We start from the raw sequence: 19,481 nt of genomic DNA, 5'->3' as shown, positions 1-19,481 counted from the left end.
TTTCTGCCAACCTGGCTTACATATTAACCAGTGACTAATGGGGGAAATCCTTCTTCTATAATACTAATCTTATTTCTAATGGCAGCATTATTATTTTATTTTGGTTTACTGGAATACAGGGATCTTATTTTGTTATATTTCTTCATGCAAGTAAAACTTTATTTTCATATTAACATTCATTTCACCTACAGTTTTTACATATACTAATAATCATATTGCTAATATCCTGGAGAAAAAAAGTACTTCATCTACATATGTACACAAACACACACACACACACGCATGTATAATGGTATTGTTAATGAAAGTATCAAAAGCAATGTACTTTTTTGCCATATAGAAAAAAGGAAGAGATGATGGCCATGGAAGGCTTAGTAAATAATTATTGCATAATTAAACATTATGCAACTCTAACCAAGTCCCTCCTTTCACACAGGGCATTTTGGCTGTGTGTATCATGGAACTTTGTTGGACATGGATGGCAAGAAAATTCACTGTGCTGTGAAATCCTTGAATAGTAAGTTACATTTTACTTAACAGTAGAGGATACTTTCATGGCTTACAAACTAAAAAATAGATCAACTAATAAAATGCTGATTTACACTTTTTCTGGAAAAAAAATTATAGGTCTAATTCTGAAAATGTGTTTAGTCTAAACTCAGTGAAGCATTTCCTATGAAGTTATCCTTCAGAGCCTTCATAAGTAAGGGTATAGGAAAAATGAGATTCGTAGATGAGCTGAGTATCATTTAACTGTGTTGGTCTTATATTTGTTTTGCAGATGACATTTGTGGAAACTACTGAAAGCAGGTTGGCACATACAGTAGTAATGACTCATTTTACCCAGAGGCATTACTGTAATTATTTTTTAACCATAACTTCCAATTGAAAAGATTTTTTAAAAAAAAAGAAAGAGAGAAATATGTTGGCAGAAAATTAGAAAATTAGAACTGTGGTGATACTTCATCTATCTGCCTGTTTGGGGATTGAGTTGTTCTATATAAATGAACTTCCTAAAGAAGTGAAACCTACTCCCTTTTACTGCTAGAACATTTCTTAAAAATTTAGCTGTTATTGAGGAAGTCTTCTTAAGATGAAATATATACCTGTTTAAGAAACAAGGAATGTTTCCAAACATAAACTAAGTCTTTACTGATGACTGAGAGACGTAATTATGGCCTTAAATTACCACTTGGTACAAGCTCGTGCGTGCCACATACTAGAGTGTTCCTGACTCCATCTTTGTTGACACCCCTCTCATGCTTGCATTTTCAACTCCTATTTCTAATGTTCTGCCTATAACTTGAAGGATCCTGAAAAAAAAATGTTAGCCACCTCTATTACAGAGTTATATTAGCATTAATAATTTTAAATGTACAAATAGAAGGTTTGCCTGCAAGATAAACCATTGCCACAGCTATTTCAGCCTTTTTAAAATATCATTCTCCATGCTGAGCACCCTTGTGTGGTTAATTTTGTTGGAAGTCTGACCACAAAGTAATTAAAGAAACCTAATAGTAAACTGTGATGGATTAAGTACAGTTGTCAATAAATTCATCTCTCTAGAGAGCAGTACTGCCAACTATATTCAGCAATCCTAACATCAAGACATCTTTCCCTGTCATTGGTACGTGTCGATCCCTATTCAGACCATCCTGATTTCCAGTGTCTTTTCCAGGTCTCAGAATGCACTTCATTTGTAAGAAAATGACAACATGCCACGAACACCAAAAAGATACATATCAAATTAATATATTAATGTTGTTAACTTCCTTAATGAGAGCTTGTATCAATCCCTCAGTACCTCTCTCTGGAAATGCGTAGAAACTACTAGACTAAAAGAGACCTATGTAGATACCATATGGTCATTGGACTTCAGACTCTCTTAGTCCAGAAATGAGTAAACAATGGCCCACCACCTGTTTTCATTAACAGAGTCTATTGACACACAGAGAGTTATTGTCTGTGGTGTCTTTCATGATGATCAATAGCAGATTTGAGCAACAGCGACCATCTGGATCAATATGTGTTTGTGGTGTGTGTGTGTGTGTGTGTGTGTGTGTGTGTGTGTGTGTATGTATGTGTATATATATATACATATATATATATATATATATATATATATTTTTTTTTTTTTTTTTTTACTATCTGATCTAATACAGAAATTTGCCAGCCTGTGCCCTGTAGATAATCACTATAGAAATGGACTGGTCTGATCCCCTGATCCCCTATCCTTTTTCCTGTAAGAGGCAATCTATGTTTCTGTATGAGACAAACTGATTGCTGAACTTGATTTTACAAAAGAGGGTGTAGGTGGTAACTTGAAGACACAGAGTAAAGGGACATTGTGGAGCTCAGATAACAATGCTCCAAAGTATGGCATGCTGAGTACGTTGAACTGAAGGACATTGGAGGGGGCTTCAGAAATGAAGTTTCTTCCTGACCTTCTCCTGCCTCTCTTTCTCCTGCTCTCCTCTTCACACCCCCAATCCCCGTCACAGTCCCACCAAGTCAGGTCATAGAACCTAGAACATTTCCCCTCCTCCCCCACCAAAAGCCATTGATAAAACAGAAAGTTTACTCTAACCTTCTTCTGCCTTTCTGTCTTGGAGTTAACCATAAAGAAATTCTCTAGCCTGCCTTGTCTGCAAGTAGTTCATAAGGCCCTCATTCTAGAAGGGATACCCCCAGAAAGAGGCCACAAAGAATCCCAGAAGACAAGCCTTGCTTGGTTTCCCTCTCAGCCTGTTACCATTAGGTCATACGCTTTTTGTCCAGTCACATTTCCACCCATCTGTCCACTCTTCATCAGTCCAAGCATTAAAATTAAATTTAAAAGGACAGCTTTCCCTGAGTACTCAGGGCTTGGTTTTTTGAAGGTCCACATGCCTTACAAAACTTCAATTAAATAAGTCTCTTTTGCTTTGCTGTTGTAATTTGTCTTTATTTATAGGAGTCCCAGCTGTGACCCTTATGATGAGTGAGGAAAACAATCACAGCTCTCCACCGCTGTGACACCATTCACTCAGATATATTGTACAAAAACAGTGGGGTGAGGCCTCAGGACAAGGCATCACCTTGGGGTTTGACATCTCCTTGCTCTTCCTATCTAATTTGACAAAGTATGCATTGTTCCACTATGACGTCAAGTCTCCATCTCTGGATTTCTCAGGAATCACTGACATAGAAGAAGTTTCCCAGTTTCTGACTGAGGGAATCATCATGAAAGATTTTAGTCATCCCAATGTTCTCTCACTCTTGGGAATCTGCCTTCGGAGTGAAGGGTCTCCTCTGGTGGTCCTACCATACATGAAGCATGGAGATCTGCGAAATTTCATTCGAAATGAGACTCACGTGAGTATATTACCAAGTTTGCTAACTGTTGAACTACCTAGAAATCAGTCATCCCTTTGTACATGGCTACTTTCACTCTTAAAAAGCTATCAGCCAAAGAGGCACATATAAAATGTTGGCAACATTCAAATGTACCTCAGAATTCTGGCCTGTGGGAAGACGGTGAGACTTGGAATGGTATCCTTGGACAATCCTTCTTACTTGCCCTGTAAGCAATCTTGCTGTACCATTCCCTGATGATACATTGAAGTCATCTTTGAATTGCCTACTCTTTGCCAGAGCATAGCACAGGAGAAGAGGCAAAATGAGCCACAGCCCATGTGGCATTTTAACTCTGGGAGACAATGAAGAATTAATAACCAATGAGTCTTCAATGTTCCTCAGACTTGCCACCCTTTCTGCCACCTCAGGGCCTTTGTACTCGCTGCTCCCTCTGCCTAGAACACTCTTCCCCCAGATATCCATACAGTTCACTCCCTAATCTCCTTCAGCTCTTTGCCCCAATGTCATCTTCAAAACCAGGCTTCCCTGACCTGTTTTAAATGGCGGCTGCCTGCCCCATCCTCATGCCCTCAGTCATTCCCCTTTCCTGGTTTTATTCTCCATCAAACTTAGCTGATAACTATGAGCTCAGGCTGTCCAGTACTGTGGTCACAACCACATGTGTGAATGTGGCCAGTTCAAATCAAAAGGTACAGTAAGCATAGAGTACACCCCAGAGTCTGAATAGTTACCATAAAAAGAAGATAAAAGTATTTCATTAATAATCACTCTATAGATTACATGTTGAAATAATATTTTTGATATGTTGGGTTGACAGATATATTCTAAAAATTAACTTCACCTGTTTTATTTTTTGAATAAGGCTACTAGAAAATTTTCAATTGTGTATGTGGCTTATGTTGCATTTTTTGTTGAATTGTGCTGTACTGGACAATAAACAATAGCTCTGTATATGTATGAATACACACACACACACACACACACACACACACACACATACACACAGGCTGTTAGAATGCAAGCTCAGGAGGGTAAGGTATTTTTATGTATTTTGGTTACTCCTAAGGCTTCAGTGATTAAAATAGCATTCAACTCATAGGCTATCAGTAAATATTGTGAATAAGTGTTCTTACAGTTAACAAGAAGATTATAGGCTCTTGCAAGTGGGAATTTTCTTAATGAAATTTATGCCAGGACCTCAAAAGGGTGAGCAAGCATTGACTAGACCAGTCAGTGCCAAGGAGGGCTAGTGAGGAGTCTCCAGAATTGAATTCACCTATGGCCTCAGCCTCCTCTTTGGTTCCTATAGCCCAGGTCTTGTGGGACTCAACGGAGTAGCTTTACTCTCACTCAAAAACAATTTTATAAACACAGGGTCAAGTTCTCAGAGAAAATAAGCTCTAGGACAGTTAAGAAATATTTTGTGTTCAGCCAAAAGACTAAAACAACTCCCTGGCAGGGAATTTTTACAGATAAAAAGAATTTACTTTGCAAAGTGCAAAGCTACCCTGACAGATCCCACTTTAACTCTTGTCTTTACCCAGATGAGTCAATCTTCTTGGATGTGCTACCTTCTCTGGAGTGTTGTTCCCCCAGGGTTAAAGTATGAAAGACATGTCTTATTATCCAGTACAGAATAGTACCCATCCAGACTTGAATACCCCAAGGGGTTGATTGACACTGATGATGGCCCCTAACACGATGTGTCTTCTAAAGAGAAGCCTGAAACACAAGTCACTGGCCTCTTCACAGTCTCTGTACATCAGAGGAGGCAGCAGCCCATCTTACTGGGTCCCCACTGAGTGCCTTTTATACTTACAAACTCCACAGAGACTACTGAAAAAGAGACCCTCTTCCTGAAGCCCAGTCCCTTGCAAGGGCTGTCATTCACAATGACATCTGTGTGATTTCAGATTCAAGTCTTCCTGTTAATAAGGCATTGCTCTGTCCATCTAATGTTGTGGATGGAGTTTGTGGAGAATGGGATATCCTATTCTCTGAGCTGGTCCAGAAGCCTAAGAGTTGTGTGCTAATGGTACATCAGTCCCAGTAGGAGGGCTTATGATTGGAGCCAAAGAGACTTAGGTTAGATCCTAACTCCACCAATTACTCTCCCAAGTACTTCAGGTTGATCTGTTTCTCTCTGAGCCTCCTGAATTTACTATGTATTTCTGGTGCTTTTGATTTGAGCCTTGCTGACACTGAGGCTACCCCTCCCAGAGTTAGAATTCCTGGAAATAATAAACAACTTGTCTTCAGAAAGCACCTTTCATATGCAGACCAACCAATCCATAGACCACACCCCAGCCACCTTCTTCAAAGTAGCCAATCTGAAATCTGGTAGCTTGCCTCACCTTTCCTCCCCACGGAAATTACAATAAAGGCTTTTGCCCCTCACTCCCTCCGCCTCCTGACTGTCCCCAGTGCTTCCCTGGTAGCCCTGCATGGCATCAGATGCTCCCTTCTCTTGGGAACTGTAAGTAACAAACCATCTTTTCAATGAAAATTGCCTTCAGAGCTGTTGGCCTCATCATAACTGAAGATTTTAAAACCTGCATTTCAAAACATCACCATTTCCCCATCTGGAAAACACCTGCCTTCAGAAGAGTACGAGAATTAGCCATAATTCATAAAAACATCTAGCTTGATGCTTTGCATACTATAGGTCCTTAAGAAATAGTTGTTGCTGTCAACAGGGAATAAGTTATTATTTGAGACAAGATAAATCTTATAAACATGTTAGGATTTGGAGATCAGAGTTAGAACAGTGGTGTTTAGTTTATGCTTTTCCAACTCTCTTTGATTGCAGAACCCAACTGTAAAAGATCTTATAGGCTTTGGTCTTCAAGTAGCCAAAGGCATGAAATATCTTGCAAGCAAAAAGTTTGTCCACAGAGACTTGGCTGCAAGAAACTGTATGTAAGTATAAGAATCTCTGTATCCACAGTCCAAATTAAGTGATGAGAGTTTGTTTCCCACTGTTCAAAGCTAATGAAAATGTTTTTCTCTTCTTTTGCAAAAAAAAAAAAATCCTTTATTTCCTTGGCTGTTTTAAATGGATGTGTAAGCCTTTGGGAGGTGGGGGTGGGGGCTTTCAGGCTTTATCATGCAGAGGATTTAAAAGGTTGCCCCACAGGGGGTCTCCAGCAGCTGTTGTGTACTTTCACTTTTCTGGGTCCTTCCCACAAGTAGCCCCCAGTGTTGTGGTTTCACACTGAATTAGTCCTTAGGAGGGAGAATTTGATCTTCAGCATCTTACAGTGGAAAGGAGCGCTGGTAACACAAATACCAATACAGTGTAACTTCCCAAGTGTAGATCTGAAGTCAGCCTGCAGACGCCCTACCAAAAATGGTATTTGGGAATGAATATACAAAGAACTTTTATTTGTGTCTGGCTGCCTGGCTGTATAACACAACAGTCAACAGTTTGCAATTGATTCTGTGCCTTCCCCTGGCGGAGCACTGATTCAGGACCTATGGTATGTGTGAATGAAGGAGCTATGCTATTAATTTTCTACCTTGGTTTTGGTCAATGTAACATCATAAAATCCAACTTAAACCAGTTAGCAGAATGTGTATGTGTGTGTTTGTGTGTGTGTTTGTGTGTTTTAATCTTAGTGTGTTAGATGCTTTATTTGGATCCTATTTCTCTATTATCTCAGTGGTGAAATATTTGAGTTTTATATACTGACTTAACACATGTGAGAATGAAGAAGTAAAATAACAATCCCATGTCATGTCTCTCACATGGAACTGAGTATTGCTGATGAACTGACAAGTGAAGATAGGGAATTGTGTTGGGTAGTCAGTTGATGTACTCTATTTAAGGAGAGCTGGGAGGGAGACAGCTTTACTTTTTCTCCAGATCTCCATTAAAACAAAAAGGACTTTCCAATGCCATAGCATTCATGATCCCTCTCCTCAGCCTGCTGAATTTGTCACATAAATGTCAAACATTTTTATTCAAGAATTCCACTGTAATTTAGTGTTTGTCAATAGGCCAGAGGAAGCCCTGCTTCGTAAATTGTGGATTTCAAATACTGAAGCCACTTGTTCTGATCTATAGATATTTGACATCTTTGTCAATTATTTCATTTCAGCTACCAGTAGTTTTTTTTTTCTTTTTCTTTCTGTAGGCTGGATGAAAAATTCACTGTTAAGGTTGCTGATTTCGGTCTTGCCAGGGATATGTACGACAAAGAATACTATAGCGTACACAACAAAACAGGTGCAAAACTGCCAGTGAAGTGGATGGCTTTAGAAAGTCTACAAACTCAGAAGTTCACCACCAAATCAGATGTGGTAATGTACTGATCATCCCTGATTTTTTTTCCTCTTTTACTTTCACACCCCACTTCTTTGTAGTTTTATGGCAATTAATTTTTTTAAAAAAATTAATTTTTATTAATTGTTTTACATATAAAGATAAATGAATTAATAAAAATTAATTAAAAATTTAAAGTTAACACCCATAGTATATTTTCATAAATTCACTTGCTTATCCAACATTTGTTGAATGGAGTACCAAGCTGGCTCCTTGGCAAGTGCCAAATTGAATTAGGCATAAGCTTTGTCCTGCAGGAGCTTTGATCCACAGGGAAGAAAAGACATGGCCATCAATGACTGTAGCACAGTCATTGGGATTGCACTACCTTTCATAGTCCAAGGGCAGCAAGAATTCCACTTGGAGATATCTGGAAGCTGTAACTGAGGCAGATCCAATAGGGAGGGCATGATCCTCATGCCTGATTAGAAAAGAGTCCTCCTTTATCAGTAAAAGCCATGATCCTCTCAGACAACATACTTCAAAAGGCATGCAGCTGAGCAGCTGAGGATGGGCAAGACGCTCACCTGGGGGACCAGCTCTCCTACATTCCTCGTATACCCCTATGGAGGAGGCAGCACCTGAAATGAGCCCTAAGGGATAGCAGGTTTGGAACTGGACAGCTGGGTGAATGGAAATATCAATCCAGGAAATGCAAAGGGGCAGGAAAATATAAGAATGTTAAAGTGCTGAGGACAGAGGATTTAGTGGATGATTTGGCAAGAATGGAAGGCGTAGAGGGAAGCTACAGTTTTAAAAAAAATAGATTCATGATAAATCATAAAGGTCTTTACCAAACTAGAGTCTGAAATTTATTTTCTGGTCACATGGAAACAAACAAAAGTGATCAGGTTAGATTACAATCCATCTTCATTCTGTAAAATGACTAGAGAGGGATGGGGGCGGGACGATCAAGTGAGATGTAGATCTTGGAATAACAGAGAAACTGTGAGAACGGGAAGGAAGAGGTGGAAGGAAAAGGATCTCTGAGGTAGAATTAACAGTATTTAGTAAGAACTGATAAAATTCAAAGATGAGCAAAGCTATAGGCTGGTGTATTAAGAAATATAAAGCACAAGAGCAAAAGCTAGATTTGGAGGAAAAAAATAACAAGTTGAGCCTTGACCACATTCAGTTTGACTTTGGATTACTCCACCTAGGCACATCCATTAGGCACTTGGAAACCAGGATCTGAGGCTTGTAAAAAAGATTATGTTATATTAATCAGCTCTCAGGCTGTCATAATTTTAAAAAAAAAATAGATTGACTTCAACAGTAGAAATTTATTTTGACAATTCTGGAGGCCAGGAGTCCAGGACCAGGTTGTCCTCTTCCTGCCTTATAGACAACCACATTTTCACTATGTCCTCACATGGTTGAAAGAGAATGAGGACAAACCCTCCAGCGTTTATTCTAATAAGGGCACTTATCCCACCATAAGGACCCCATCCTTATGACCTCATCTAAACCTAATTACTTTCAAACATCCTCACAGAGGTCAAGCCTAGGAACATGCTCTTGAGAGTCTCAAAGTAATTATTCAAAGAATGTATGTATGAAGTGGGGAAGAAAATAGAAAGGTGGAAGACCCTGGAAAAGAGACTACCATGAAAGGCAGAGGAAGAAAAAGTTTCACAAACAATCTGGGATGGTTACCACATCCATTGCTGCTTACTGTGCCGGACAGGTCTTGGAAACTGAGCCCCTTGAGTACTCAGAAGGTCCAGAATCTGCTGAGGAGCCTGGGAGTTGAAAGGAATGGAGAGTGTATACTTCCTCTGTTGCATGTAACAGGTCCAGATAATTGTGATATCTGGAGGGAGAGAAAAATTTAACATTTCTGCCTTGTAAGGGTAACAACTGAGAGAGAAAAAAGTGCACACTCAGGATATCTGCTGACAACTTGGGCTGAAAATAATGTTCATCGAGGCTATGTACAAACAAGAAAGAGTTAGCAGCTATTGAGACATGACGGGGGACAGGGATCTGAATGTAATATTGGGGATCCAGTCATTTTACTCTCATCCCTGAGTCAGCAAGAGGGAGAGGCGTGGCCTCTGTTGGTAGGTCAAAGAAACTGTGTTATCAAGTGAATACCAAGTTTCAGTTCCTGTAAAGAGGTGGAGGAAATACCAGAAAGAAAACTGAGGTGACTGGCTTTCTTTTTTCTCCAATAAATAAATGTGTCATTGGTCATGGTGGAAAAATGGGACTGCTGGGTGTGTAAGATTGAGAAAAGAAATAATAAACCATGTTGGAGCTTAATGCCTGGGGTTTTGACCCTGAAAGATTCTAAAAGAGATGATAGAAGTGAGTCCTAGAGGGGGTGGCTGGGGACTTGTGATGGTAGCAGGTAAAGGCATAAGGTAAGAAGAAGTAATCCATCCTCAAAGAACAGACTGTTCATTCAGACTTGACTCCCAGTCTACCATTAAGAACTGGAGCCAACTCTTAAACTCAATAAGAGATAAAATCCAGTTTTTTAAAATAGGCACCAGATTTGAATAGACATTATGCCAAAAGTTGTATAAATAGCTAGCTAACCCACATGAAAATGTATGCCACATGAAGACTTTTTTTAGGCAAATGATCACAGTAGTTGTATTCATAATAGTCAAAAAACAAGGGCAATCTTGAAGTTCATCATCTGGTGAATGGACAAACAAAAGGTAGTATGTCCATGGAATGGAGTGATGCCATTGAGCAATGTAACAGAAGTACTGATACATGCTATAACATGGATGAGGTAAACCTCGCAAACATCATGTTAAGTAAAAGAAGGTAGACTCAAAAGATTAGATTTTGAATGACCGCATTTATACACAATTTCTGGAAAGAGGCAAAACCATAGAGAAAGAAAACAGATCAGTATTTGCCTAGGCTGCGTATGGGCATGAGGATTGCCTACAAATGGACATGAGGGAACTTCCTGGAATGTTGAAAGTGATCTAAAACTAGATCACAATGATAGGTGTAAACTATGTAAATTTAGTGGTCATCATTGACTATATACTTATAATTTGTATATCTTACAATCTATAAATCATACATCAGCAAAGCTGATTAAAAAGAGAGAGTCTAATGAAATTTTGCATGTTCAAGGCAGAAGTTAGATTTTTTTTTAAAAAAAAAGAAAAGCTTTTTTTTTAAAGAGAGAGAGAAAGAATCTTTTTTTTTTTTTTTGACACAACACAATGCCTTTATTTTTATATGGTGCTGAGAATCGAACCCAGGTCCCACCCATGCTAGGGGAGCGCTCTACCGCTGAGCCACAATCCCAGCCCCTGAGCTTTTTGACAACAACACACAAACACCACTACTACTGCCTCCTCAACAAACACACAGCATGGAGGCCAATGCTCCTCACATAGCAAGAGGCAATTTTTTTTATTTGCCTTATTTTTTAAAATTGGGCTATTTTGTCTTTTTATTAAGTTGTAAGAGTTGGCTCCAATTTGTAAAAGCAGACGGGGAGTCAAGCCTGAGGTGCTTAACTGGAAATTTCTCTTCTGTAGATAAGACAGTGTTCTCTCCCTCTCCTTGAAAGACACGATACTGTATGACATAAAGGTGAAACCTGAGTAATCCACACACAATGCTGCTTTGGCGAGTGGTTACTGATTGCCTGGATAAATTTGCACAAAGACAGCACAGTCTTTTGAATCAACATTCATGGAACATTTCCAAAAGCATGTGTGCATGTTGAGACCTACAAGCAAAAACTTGCCTGCTTGTAGACAGATTCTCTTTCTAGCAATTGCCCAGATGGAGTTTGGCTAACTCAATAGTCTTGAGTCCATTCAAACAAATTAGTGTGTTACTACTCTTGAAATTACTCACACCCAGCATTGTGCAATGTTTCACACTCAACACAAGTTCTTTCATTAATGTCTGTATTGACTTCTCCTTTTGTTCAGTCCAGCTGCTTCTTCTCAGCTCTCATCTTGCCTCTAATGTTGTTGACCGTCCCTTCCTTCTTGAAATTATCCTTTCCTTTGGTTTCTGGATACTGCACCATCTGGTTTTCCTCCTGCTACTTGATTATGTTTTCTTTATCCTTGACTGCTTCTTTTCTTTCTCTTATGCCCTAGATGTAGCTAACCCCCAAGATTTTTGCCTTCATGGATGGAACTCCCTTAACAATTGCCCCCATTTCCATCAACAGTCTCCTTTGACCCTCTCTCCAACTGGAGGCTCTTATCAGCTGGTATCATTGGATCACAAATTTGTCTTGTTCAAAATCAAATGCTTTCCCACCAAACTGGCAACTCCTCCCTTCCTGTCTTCTATCCATGTCCATCCTCATTGTGCAACGCATCTATTGCTCACCATTTGTAGTATAGAGTTCATCAAGTTTGGGCCAGTGCATCACCATCAGGATGTAGAGTTTCCATCATCCGAAAAATTTCCTTGTGCCCTTTTGTAGTCAACCTCTACCTTATCCCAAGGACCTGAAAATCATTGATTTATTTTCTATATCTATAGTTGGTATTTTTCTCTCTAGAATGTTATATAACTGGAATCATACCGTCAGTAGCCTTGTGAGTCTGTTGCCTTTCATTTTATATAATGCATTTGAGAGAGACCCATGTTGCTAAATCAATATATCAAGTAGTATCAATATATCAAGTTCTGCCACAGTCCGGCTGCAGCAAAAAAACCAGGGGGTGATGAACAACTTGCGTAGATTGATACAGCAGGAGTAGGAGCCATTTATTGTAGAACAACAGAGGTATTTATACATTCCACATAGCTTATCTTAATTAGCATAAACTAGATACATCAGTCAACCAATGAGGAATCTCCACACTTAATGGCGTTACTTCACAAACCACTCCCTCTGGTAAACCGCCAGGCACCATCCAGACTTGTTTACAGACTCTAACAAAGTTCAATCTTCTTATTAAGATAAAAATGCATAAAATTTACCATCTAAATCCACTTGTAAGTGTATAGTGCAGTAATACTAATTATATTCACCTAGTCATAAAAATGGAATTATTCAGTGATTGTCTTTTTGTGACTGTCTTGTTTCCCTTAGCGTAATGTTCTCAAAACTTCTCCATACTGTAGCATATGACTAGATCTCCTTTTTTATAAGGCTGAATAATATTCCATTGTATGGATAAACAACATTTTCTTTATCATTCATCTGTTGGTGGACCTTTAGGTTTCTTCCACTCCTTGGTTAGTGTGAATAGTGCTGTAGTGACCATGGTTGTGCAAATTTCCCTTTGAGAGCCTGTTTTCAGTTGTTTTGGATATATACCCTGAAGTGGGATTTCTGGGTCATATAGTGGCTCTATGTTCAAATGAATTACTTTGGTACTGTTTCTATAAGGGAGTAGTTTTATTTTTGAGTAGTATTCCATTGTCCAGATGCACCACATTTAGATTTATCCATTTGCTAGTTGAAGGACATTTGAGTTCTATTTTTAGGCAATTACTTCTATGTAATTATAATTGTTGAGACATTTGCTTAAAAGTTTTGGTGTAGACGGGTTTTTTATTTCTTTGGGATAAATGCTTAAGAGTGAGACCACTGGGTTGGAAGGTAAATTTATGTCCCATGTTATGAGAAACTCCTCAATGTGGTCATGTCCTCCAGTCGTTCATCATTCTTGCCAGCACTTCACATCACCAGTTTTTTTGGATTTTAACCATTCTAATAGGTTGTGGTGATGCCTCATTTTCTTTTTAATCTGTATTTTCCTGATACTAATGACACTGAACATCTTTTTATGTTCTTACTTGACACGCTTATAGCACCTTTATAAAGTGTCTACTCCAATCTTTTGTCTTTTTTTAAGTTTTAGAATTTAATTTCATTTTTTTTCTTACATTAATTGAGTTAAGGGGCTTTTATATATTCTGAATGCAGTTTTATGTTATCCCACGTATGTTTTTGCAAATGTATTTTTCTAGTTCAGTACAGTACTTCTCCTGGAAGCTGCCTCTCTCTAACTTCTCCTCTCCCGAGAGTCCTCCAATTCCCCTTTGGTACCCAATTATTACCCAAGTCCTCTAGTTCCTCAGGATTTTATCCAACTCTGCTCTCTTTCTAAATTAATTTGTCCCAGACAAACCTGAAGGTAGCCTAGGCTCTCCAGTGAGAAGCCCAGATCACAAAACTGGACAGCTTCTCAGTGGATGGAAACTTTGGTTTCCTCATCCTTAAAACATCCACAAGATCAGTTACATTACAGAACTATAACCAATTACAACCCATGATGAGGATTAAATAAAATAATGTTTTGTAAAGGGCATGATGCATGCCTCACCATATGATGGATACCCTCTTTACCACCTTAATTTGGGAGTAAAGCCCCTCTGGCTTTCTGTGTCAGCATACTGTAGCATTCTCACCTTTTCTTCTTCAGAAGCCTCCTAAATAGTCTCTGTGTTGTGGACCGATTTCTCCCGTTTGTCTTAAACCTGGTATTTACAGAGATCTCCAGGAACACAACTAGTTACATCCCACCAATTTCAGTGTAGCCCACTTTCAACATTTAAAAACCACCACTGCACAGTACCCTTTCAACCTCATCTATCCCGAGTCCCCTCATCTACTCCACACATCCAGCAGGGTGAGCACTGGTATTTGGGGTTCAATAAGAACACATGTATTCTTGCCTCTGGGCCCACCCCTTCCATCTGGACACTTTCTGCCCTCATGTTACACGAACCTATGAAACAAATTCCCCCTTTTTCTAGGACCCACTTTCCTGTCACTCTTTCTGAAGGCTTTCTCAGTACCCACTATTATCTCTTTGGCTTCTCACAGTGCTTTGACCTGTTTTATATTATTGCTGTATGTTATAAGCATTATCTTATTGTTCTGTGAACAGTTATCTGCACAGTGCTCAACCCTTAAGATGACTTACCCCAGAACTTGGACGGTAACCTACTGGTACATGATCAAAGGTCAATAGATACTTGTTCAATTGATTCAAATTTTAATACAAATTCTGGGTCTTGAAGGTTAACACAGTAAAATTCTCAGAATGACTCATAAGGATTTTCAGGCTAAGAAAATTTCAATTTTGAAAGGCTAAGTTAGCAGAGTTACCTGGCTCCCACCTCAGCAGGGGTTTAAGATCTCTATGTGGATCAAGGCATTCATTACCTTAAAAGGTTCTTACACCTGGGCAAAGGGAAAGCTATTCATGGAGATTTGTATCAGCAAGTACAATATCTACCTCATTTCTTTCAGTCATAGAATTCAAAAACATGCATTATGCTTTTTCTTGCCGAGAACTGTAAGCTCTATTCGCTTCTCAGTTTTACACTTTCCTACTCCCCTTGTCTTTTACCTCCAAGTGTCTTTTAACCAGGGCCTTCTGTCCTCCCCCATATGTGTCTTGATCTGGAAGCGTTGCCTAGTGAGAGTTTGACATCCTGGATCTTCTGCACAGGGTGACCCACACTTGCTGACTTACTCTTGTGTCATGCTCACCTTGGCACATGTCCAGGGAAAGATAATGTGCATGCCCTGGTCTGTTCCGACTAGAGTGCTTTAAATCAAGAAATTGCATATTTAGTGAAGTTCAGGAGACCCAGCAAGACCCAAAGGTCAAGAATTCTCAAATGTTTATCCCAGTGTAAATTCAGATATACTGGGGAATTTGAGCAAGTCATTTAACCTCTCTGTGTCTGTGATCTTCCTATGAAGGACTGATACAGCTCTTTTATAGTCATCTAGTACTTTAACATTTTGAAATTACATTTTTTTGAAATTAGTTTTCAATAATTGCCCAATGGTTTTATTATGTATGGTTCTTAATTTTGACTTTTACTAATACTGATTTAGATCTTTTCTTTTAACATTAACCTTTAGATATTTTTACTTTTCTTAAGACAATGGACATTCATTTTTAAATCCTACAAATTTAACTTTTCCAAGACTTCCTTTATCTTCCTTTTTATGAATAATCTGAAATTGTAGCAAAGTTATTGAAAGAGAGAAGGATAGAAATGTGCTGGTGCTTTGACTCCACAGCAGAGAACTTGAAAATGTACTCTGCCAACTACAGATGAAATATTTATTGTCATGTGGACCTAAGTTTTGTGTTTTTGGTTTTTGTTTGGTTGGTTTTTATTATTATTATTTTTGTTTGTTTTTGTTGTTGTTGTTCTTTTTGGTTTTGATTTAAATTTTGAGACAGGGTCTCTCTAAGTTACTTAGGGCCTTGCCAAGTTGCTGAGGCTGGCCTTCAATTTGCAATCCTCCCACCACTGCCTGCCGAGATTACAGGCATGTGCCACCACACCCAGCTCAGATGTCCTTTTAAAAACTACATTTACTTGTAACTAAACCTTATCATTTAAACATATCATGAAATGTACGGCTTAATAATTGCCTTTAAAGGAAACCGTTGTTCCACCGTAGCCATGGTATTGACAATGTTAAGCCAAGCTTAGTTACCAAGAGCTACTGACTCCTTCCTGTGTGTGTTGTCACACTCTCTGACCTGAATTCTCCTTTTTCTTGTTTTACTAGTGGTCCTTTGGTGTGCTCCTCTGGGAGCTGATGACAAGGGGAGCCCCACCTTATCCTGATGTGAACACCTTTGATATCACCGTTTACCTGTTGCAAGGTAGAAGGCTCTTACAACCTGAGTACTGCCCAGATCCCTTGTAAGTAAAAATCCCAACAGGATCTTCTGTGGCTAGCTCTTACATGCATTACTTTTGCAGAACTACTTGACTTCAAGGGGTCTCTCAACAGTATTTCTTTCTGAAACAGGTATGAAGTGATGCTTAAATGTTGGCACCCCAAAGCGGAAATGCGCCCATCCTTCTCTGAGCTGGTCTCCAGGATATCTGCCATCTTCTCCACTTTCATTGGAGAGCACTATGTCCATGTGAATGCTACTTATGTGAATGTGAAGTGTGTCGCTCCGTATCCTTCTCTGTTGTCGTCACAAGATAACGCTGATGGTGTGGTGGACACGTGAAGGATGGGAACACCACACCTGCTTCTGAGCGACATCATCGTACTTGCCCTAACAGCAGTCCACACTTTCTCCAACAGTTTTCACTGCCTGGCCTCAGAAAGGCAATTTGGTATTTTTTTACTTTTTGCCAAAATTGCACCAGTATAAGACTTTGTTTTGTTATTTAAACTGCTGGATTCTAAGGAATTTCTTTATCTGACAAAGTATCAGAAAGAGAAGCTTGGTCTCACAGGCCAGTGACCAATGGCCACCCTGCCACTATGACAACACTCCTATTGCATTGCAGTCCAAAACCTGAATTCTGGGTTGAAATTTCTAAAAACTCAGAATCCCACTTGATTTCATATGTGAAACTGATGTAACAAATTTTGAAGGCTGCTTAATCATAGAAAAGAAGAGATAATGTTGTCTGCGACAGATATGGCAGGACCAGGCCACACATTTAGAATTCTAGTGTTTAAAAGAAATATTTTGTGTTGTTGGTCATGAACACTTTTTATTACTGATGTTGTCATTCATCAGTTAGGTAGACATTCCCTTTCAAATTTTTGTATGCATATTCCTTTGGTTGGAGGAATGTCCATAGACAATGCAAAATTTCAAAGTAGCATGACACAGGTATGTTTGTAAATTAATAAGGGTATTTACATATTGTACATAGACAACATTAGGGAGGTTTTAATAAAGTAGCTTAATCACAATGAAATATTTAGTTGTCATTGAAAAACCAACTGAGGGGCTAGGGTTGTGACTTAGTGGTAGAGCACTTGCCTAGCACGTATGAGGCCCTGGGTTCGATTCTCAGCACCGCATATAAATAAATAAAATAAAGGTCTTTTGACAACTAAAAAAATATATATTAAAAGAAAAAAATTTAAATAAACTGAGAATGATACTGTTCTGATCAAATGAATGTGGACATTTGGACATTTTGTCTGTATTTTTTTAATGCCAACTTGGAAAATAAACAAGTAATTTGTGATGGTAAATATTTTTAAAGGTAACCTAGCATGTTTTTAAAGTAGAATACGACTGACTGAAAGGTTCATTGGTTTCAACCACTGCTCCTGGGTAGAACAGAAAATCCTGGCTGTTTCACCTGGATGAATTCTGGTCAGGAATTTTGCAATGTTTCATTCAGTTGAATTTTGTGCTTACTACTGTAGAGTGCATGTGCCGTAGATTACTCTAACTGGTTTTGTTGATGTAAACACTGAAAGTATTATATTTTTATAGAAATGTTTATTTTTAATGATATAAGAAAAAAATTTGTTGGGCCACAAAAATACTGCACTGTGAACATTTCAGAAAAGGTATGTCAGACTTGGATTAATAACAGCATGATTTTAAATGGCTGTAAATAGTGATAAGGAAATGTACCAATTGCCAATACACCCCACCCTCATTACATCACCAGGACTCAAAGCCATGGGTTAACAGAGCAAGCTGCAACAAGGGTGTGTTATGCTGAAACCCAGTAATTGAGTTCGGCTGTCCTTGCGGGGAAATGATTGCAACCAAATGATCTTCGACACAAGGAACTGTGCTGCAGAAATATATCAGTTCTACTACTTCCTATATGTGAAGAGTAATATTAATTCACAGAGTATTGTAAATGGTGAATGACAGAAAAAAAAATCTGCTCTCCAGAAAGAAAGAGCTGTCTCCACAAGGTTAAGAGAATAAGCGCATGGAGAACAGAGAACTTGTGAAAACCACCCATCAACAGGAATGCACACCTGTACATACATGCTTGAGAAAGCTGCAATGTGAAAATCGTTATTTTCTATTTATGAACTTGTCCTTAGGTTAATGTGTCTGGACAGATTGTGGGAGTAAGTGACTCTGCTAAGAATTAGATACTTGTCCCTGCCTATAGCTGCAGTTGAACTGAATGGTACTTTGTATGTTAATAGTTGTTGTTGTGATCAATTATACAGTTAAAATAAAGTGATGTAACATCTTGTTACTGAGAGTTTGTTATTGCTAGTCATGTTTGATTACCTACTCCATTTACATAATGACATAGGAAGCCTAAGATTGATTTCACTTGGCTATATGGAGTCACGTTAATGCATGGGCAGTAGCTAAAAAATTTACATACCTGAATCTCTGGAAATCTCTGTCTTTCCAAGGATGGTTTGTCCTGAGTTGCCAAAGTAGCTTCATATGTTTTAACAATCTTTCACCTGCTAAAGCAACTGATTTCTATTTTAGCTAGGTATTCTTTTCCAGCAAGATGTATTCCTTGGACCAAAAGATGTGACAATGGAGTTGTAACCCTGTGGTTGGCACAGAGGTAGATAACTCAGGTAGGGATTGAAGAAAGATGTCTTCTTGCCCACTCAAAACTATTTTTACCATCTACATGGGAGCTCACTCTTCTGAGCCTTCAATTACCAGAGAAACTATCTTCAAGTTTTCTCCACAGATATTTTTGAATGGTAAAGGAAATCAAAAGCAATGTGTATGTTATCTAAGAATTATATAACACTTCGGGTAAATTGAATTTTTTAAAGACCCCTCATGGTTTGGATGTGAGGAGTCCCCCAAAGGCTCATGTGTGAGATAAAACAAGAAGGTTCAGAGGATAAATGATTGGTTTGTGAGAGTCTTAACTCAATCAGTGATTAATCCACTGGTAGGGATTAATTGAGTGGTAAGTGAGTGGTGGAGTGTGACTGGGGGGAAGTGGGAATTGGGAGTGTGGCTTTGGATATATATTTTGTATCTGGAGAGTGGAGTTTACCTCTCTCTGCTTCCTGATCATCATGTGAGCCCCTTCCCTCCACCGTACTCTTCCACCATGATGTTCAGCCTCCCCTTGAGCCCCGAGGAATGGA

General features: G+C 38.9%; 1 protein-coding gene across 2 annotated transcripts in view; it reads left to right on the top strand.

Moving 5' to 3' along the window:
- The window catches only part of Met (MET proto-oncogene, receptor tyrosine kinase), a 109,725-nt gene extending 91,118 nt beyond the window's left edge, over positions 1-18,607 (top strand). For both annotated transcript variants that reach the window (XM_005332278.5, XM_078040329.1), the window contains 6 exons: positions 437-517; positions 3,173-3,354; positions 6,167-6,276; positions 7,494-7,659; positions 16,182-16,318; positions 16,428-18,607. In XM_005332278.5, coding sequence (XP_005332335.1) covers positions 437-517; positions 3,173-3,354; positions 6,167-6,276; positions 7,494-7,659; positions 16,182-16,318; positions 16,428-16,638 — 887 coding nt within the window. In that variant the 3' untranslated portion in view covers positions 16,639-18,607. The remainder of the gene's footprint in view (positions 1-436; positions 518-3,172; positions 3,355-6,166; positions 6,277-7,493; positions 7,660-16,181; positions 16,319-16,427) is intronic.
- The last annotated feature ends 874 nt before the right edge of the window (positions 18,608-19,481 follow it).

Source organism: Ictidomys tridecemlineatus, chromosome 2 (assembly GCF_052094955.1).
Source record: "Ictidomys tridecemlineatus isolate mIctTri1 chromosome 2, mIctTri1.hap1, whole genome shotgun sequence".
NCBI lineage: Eukaryota > Metazoa > Chordata > Mammalia > Rodentia > Sciuridae > Ictidomys > Ictidomys tridecemlineatus.
The sequence above is the reverse complement of the archived record's forward strand: the minus strand, read 5'-3'. Positions and strand labels throughout refer to the sequence as shown.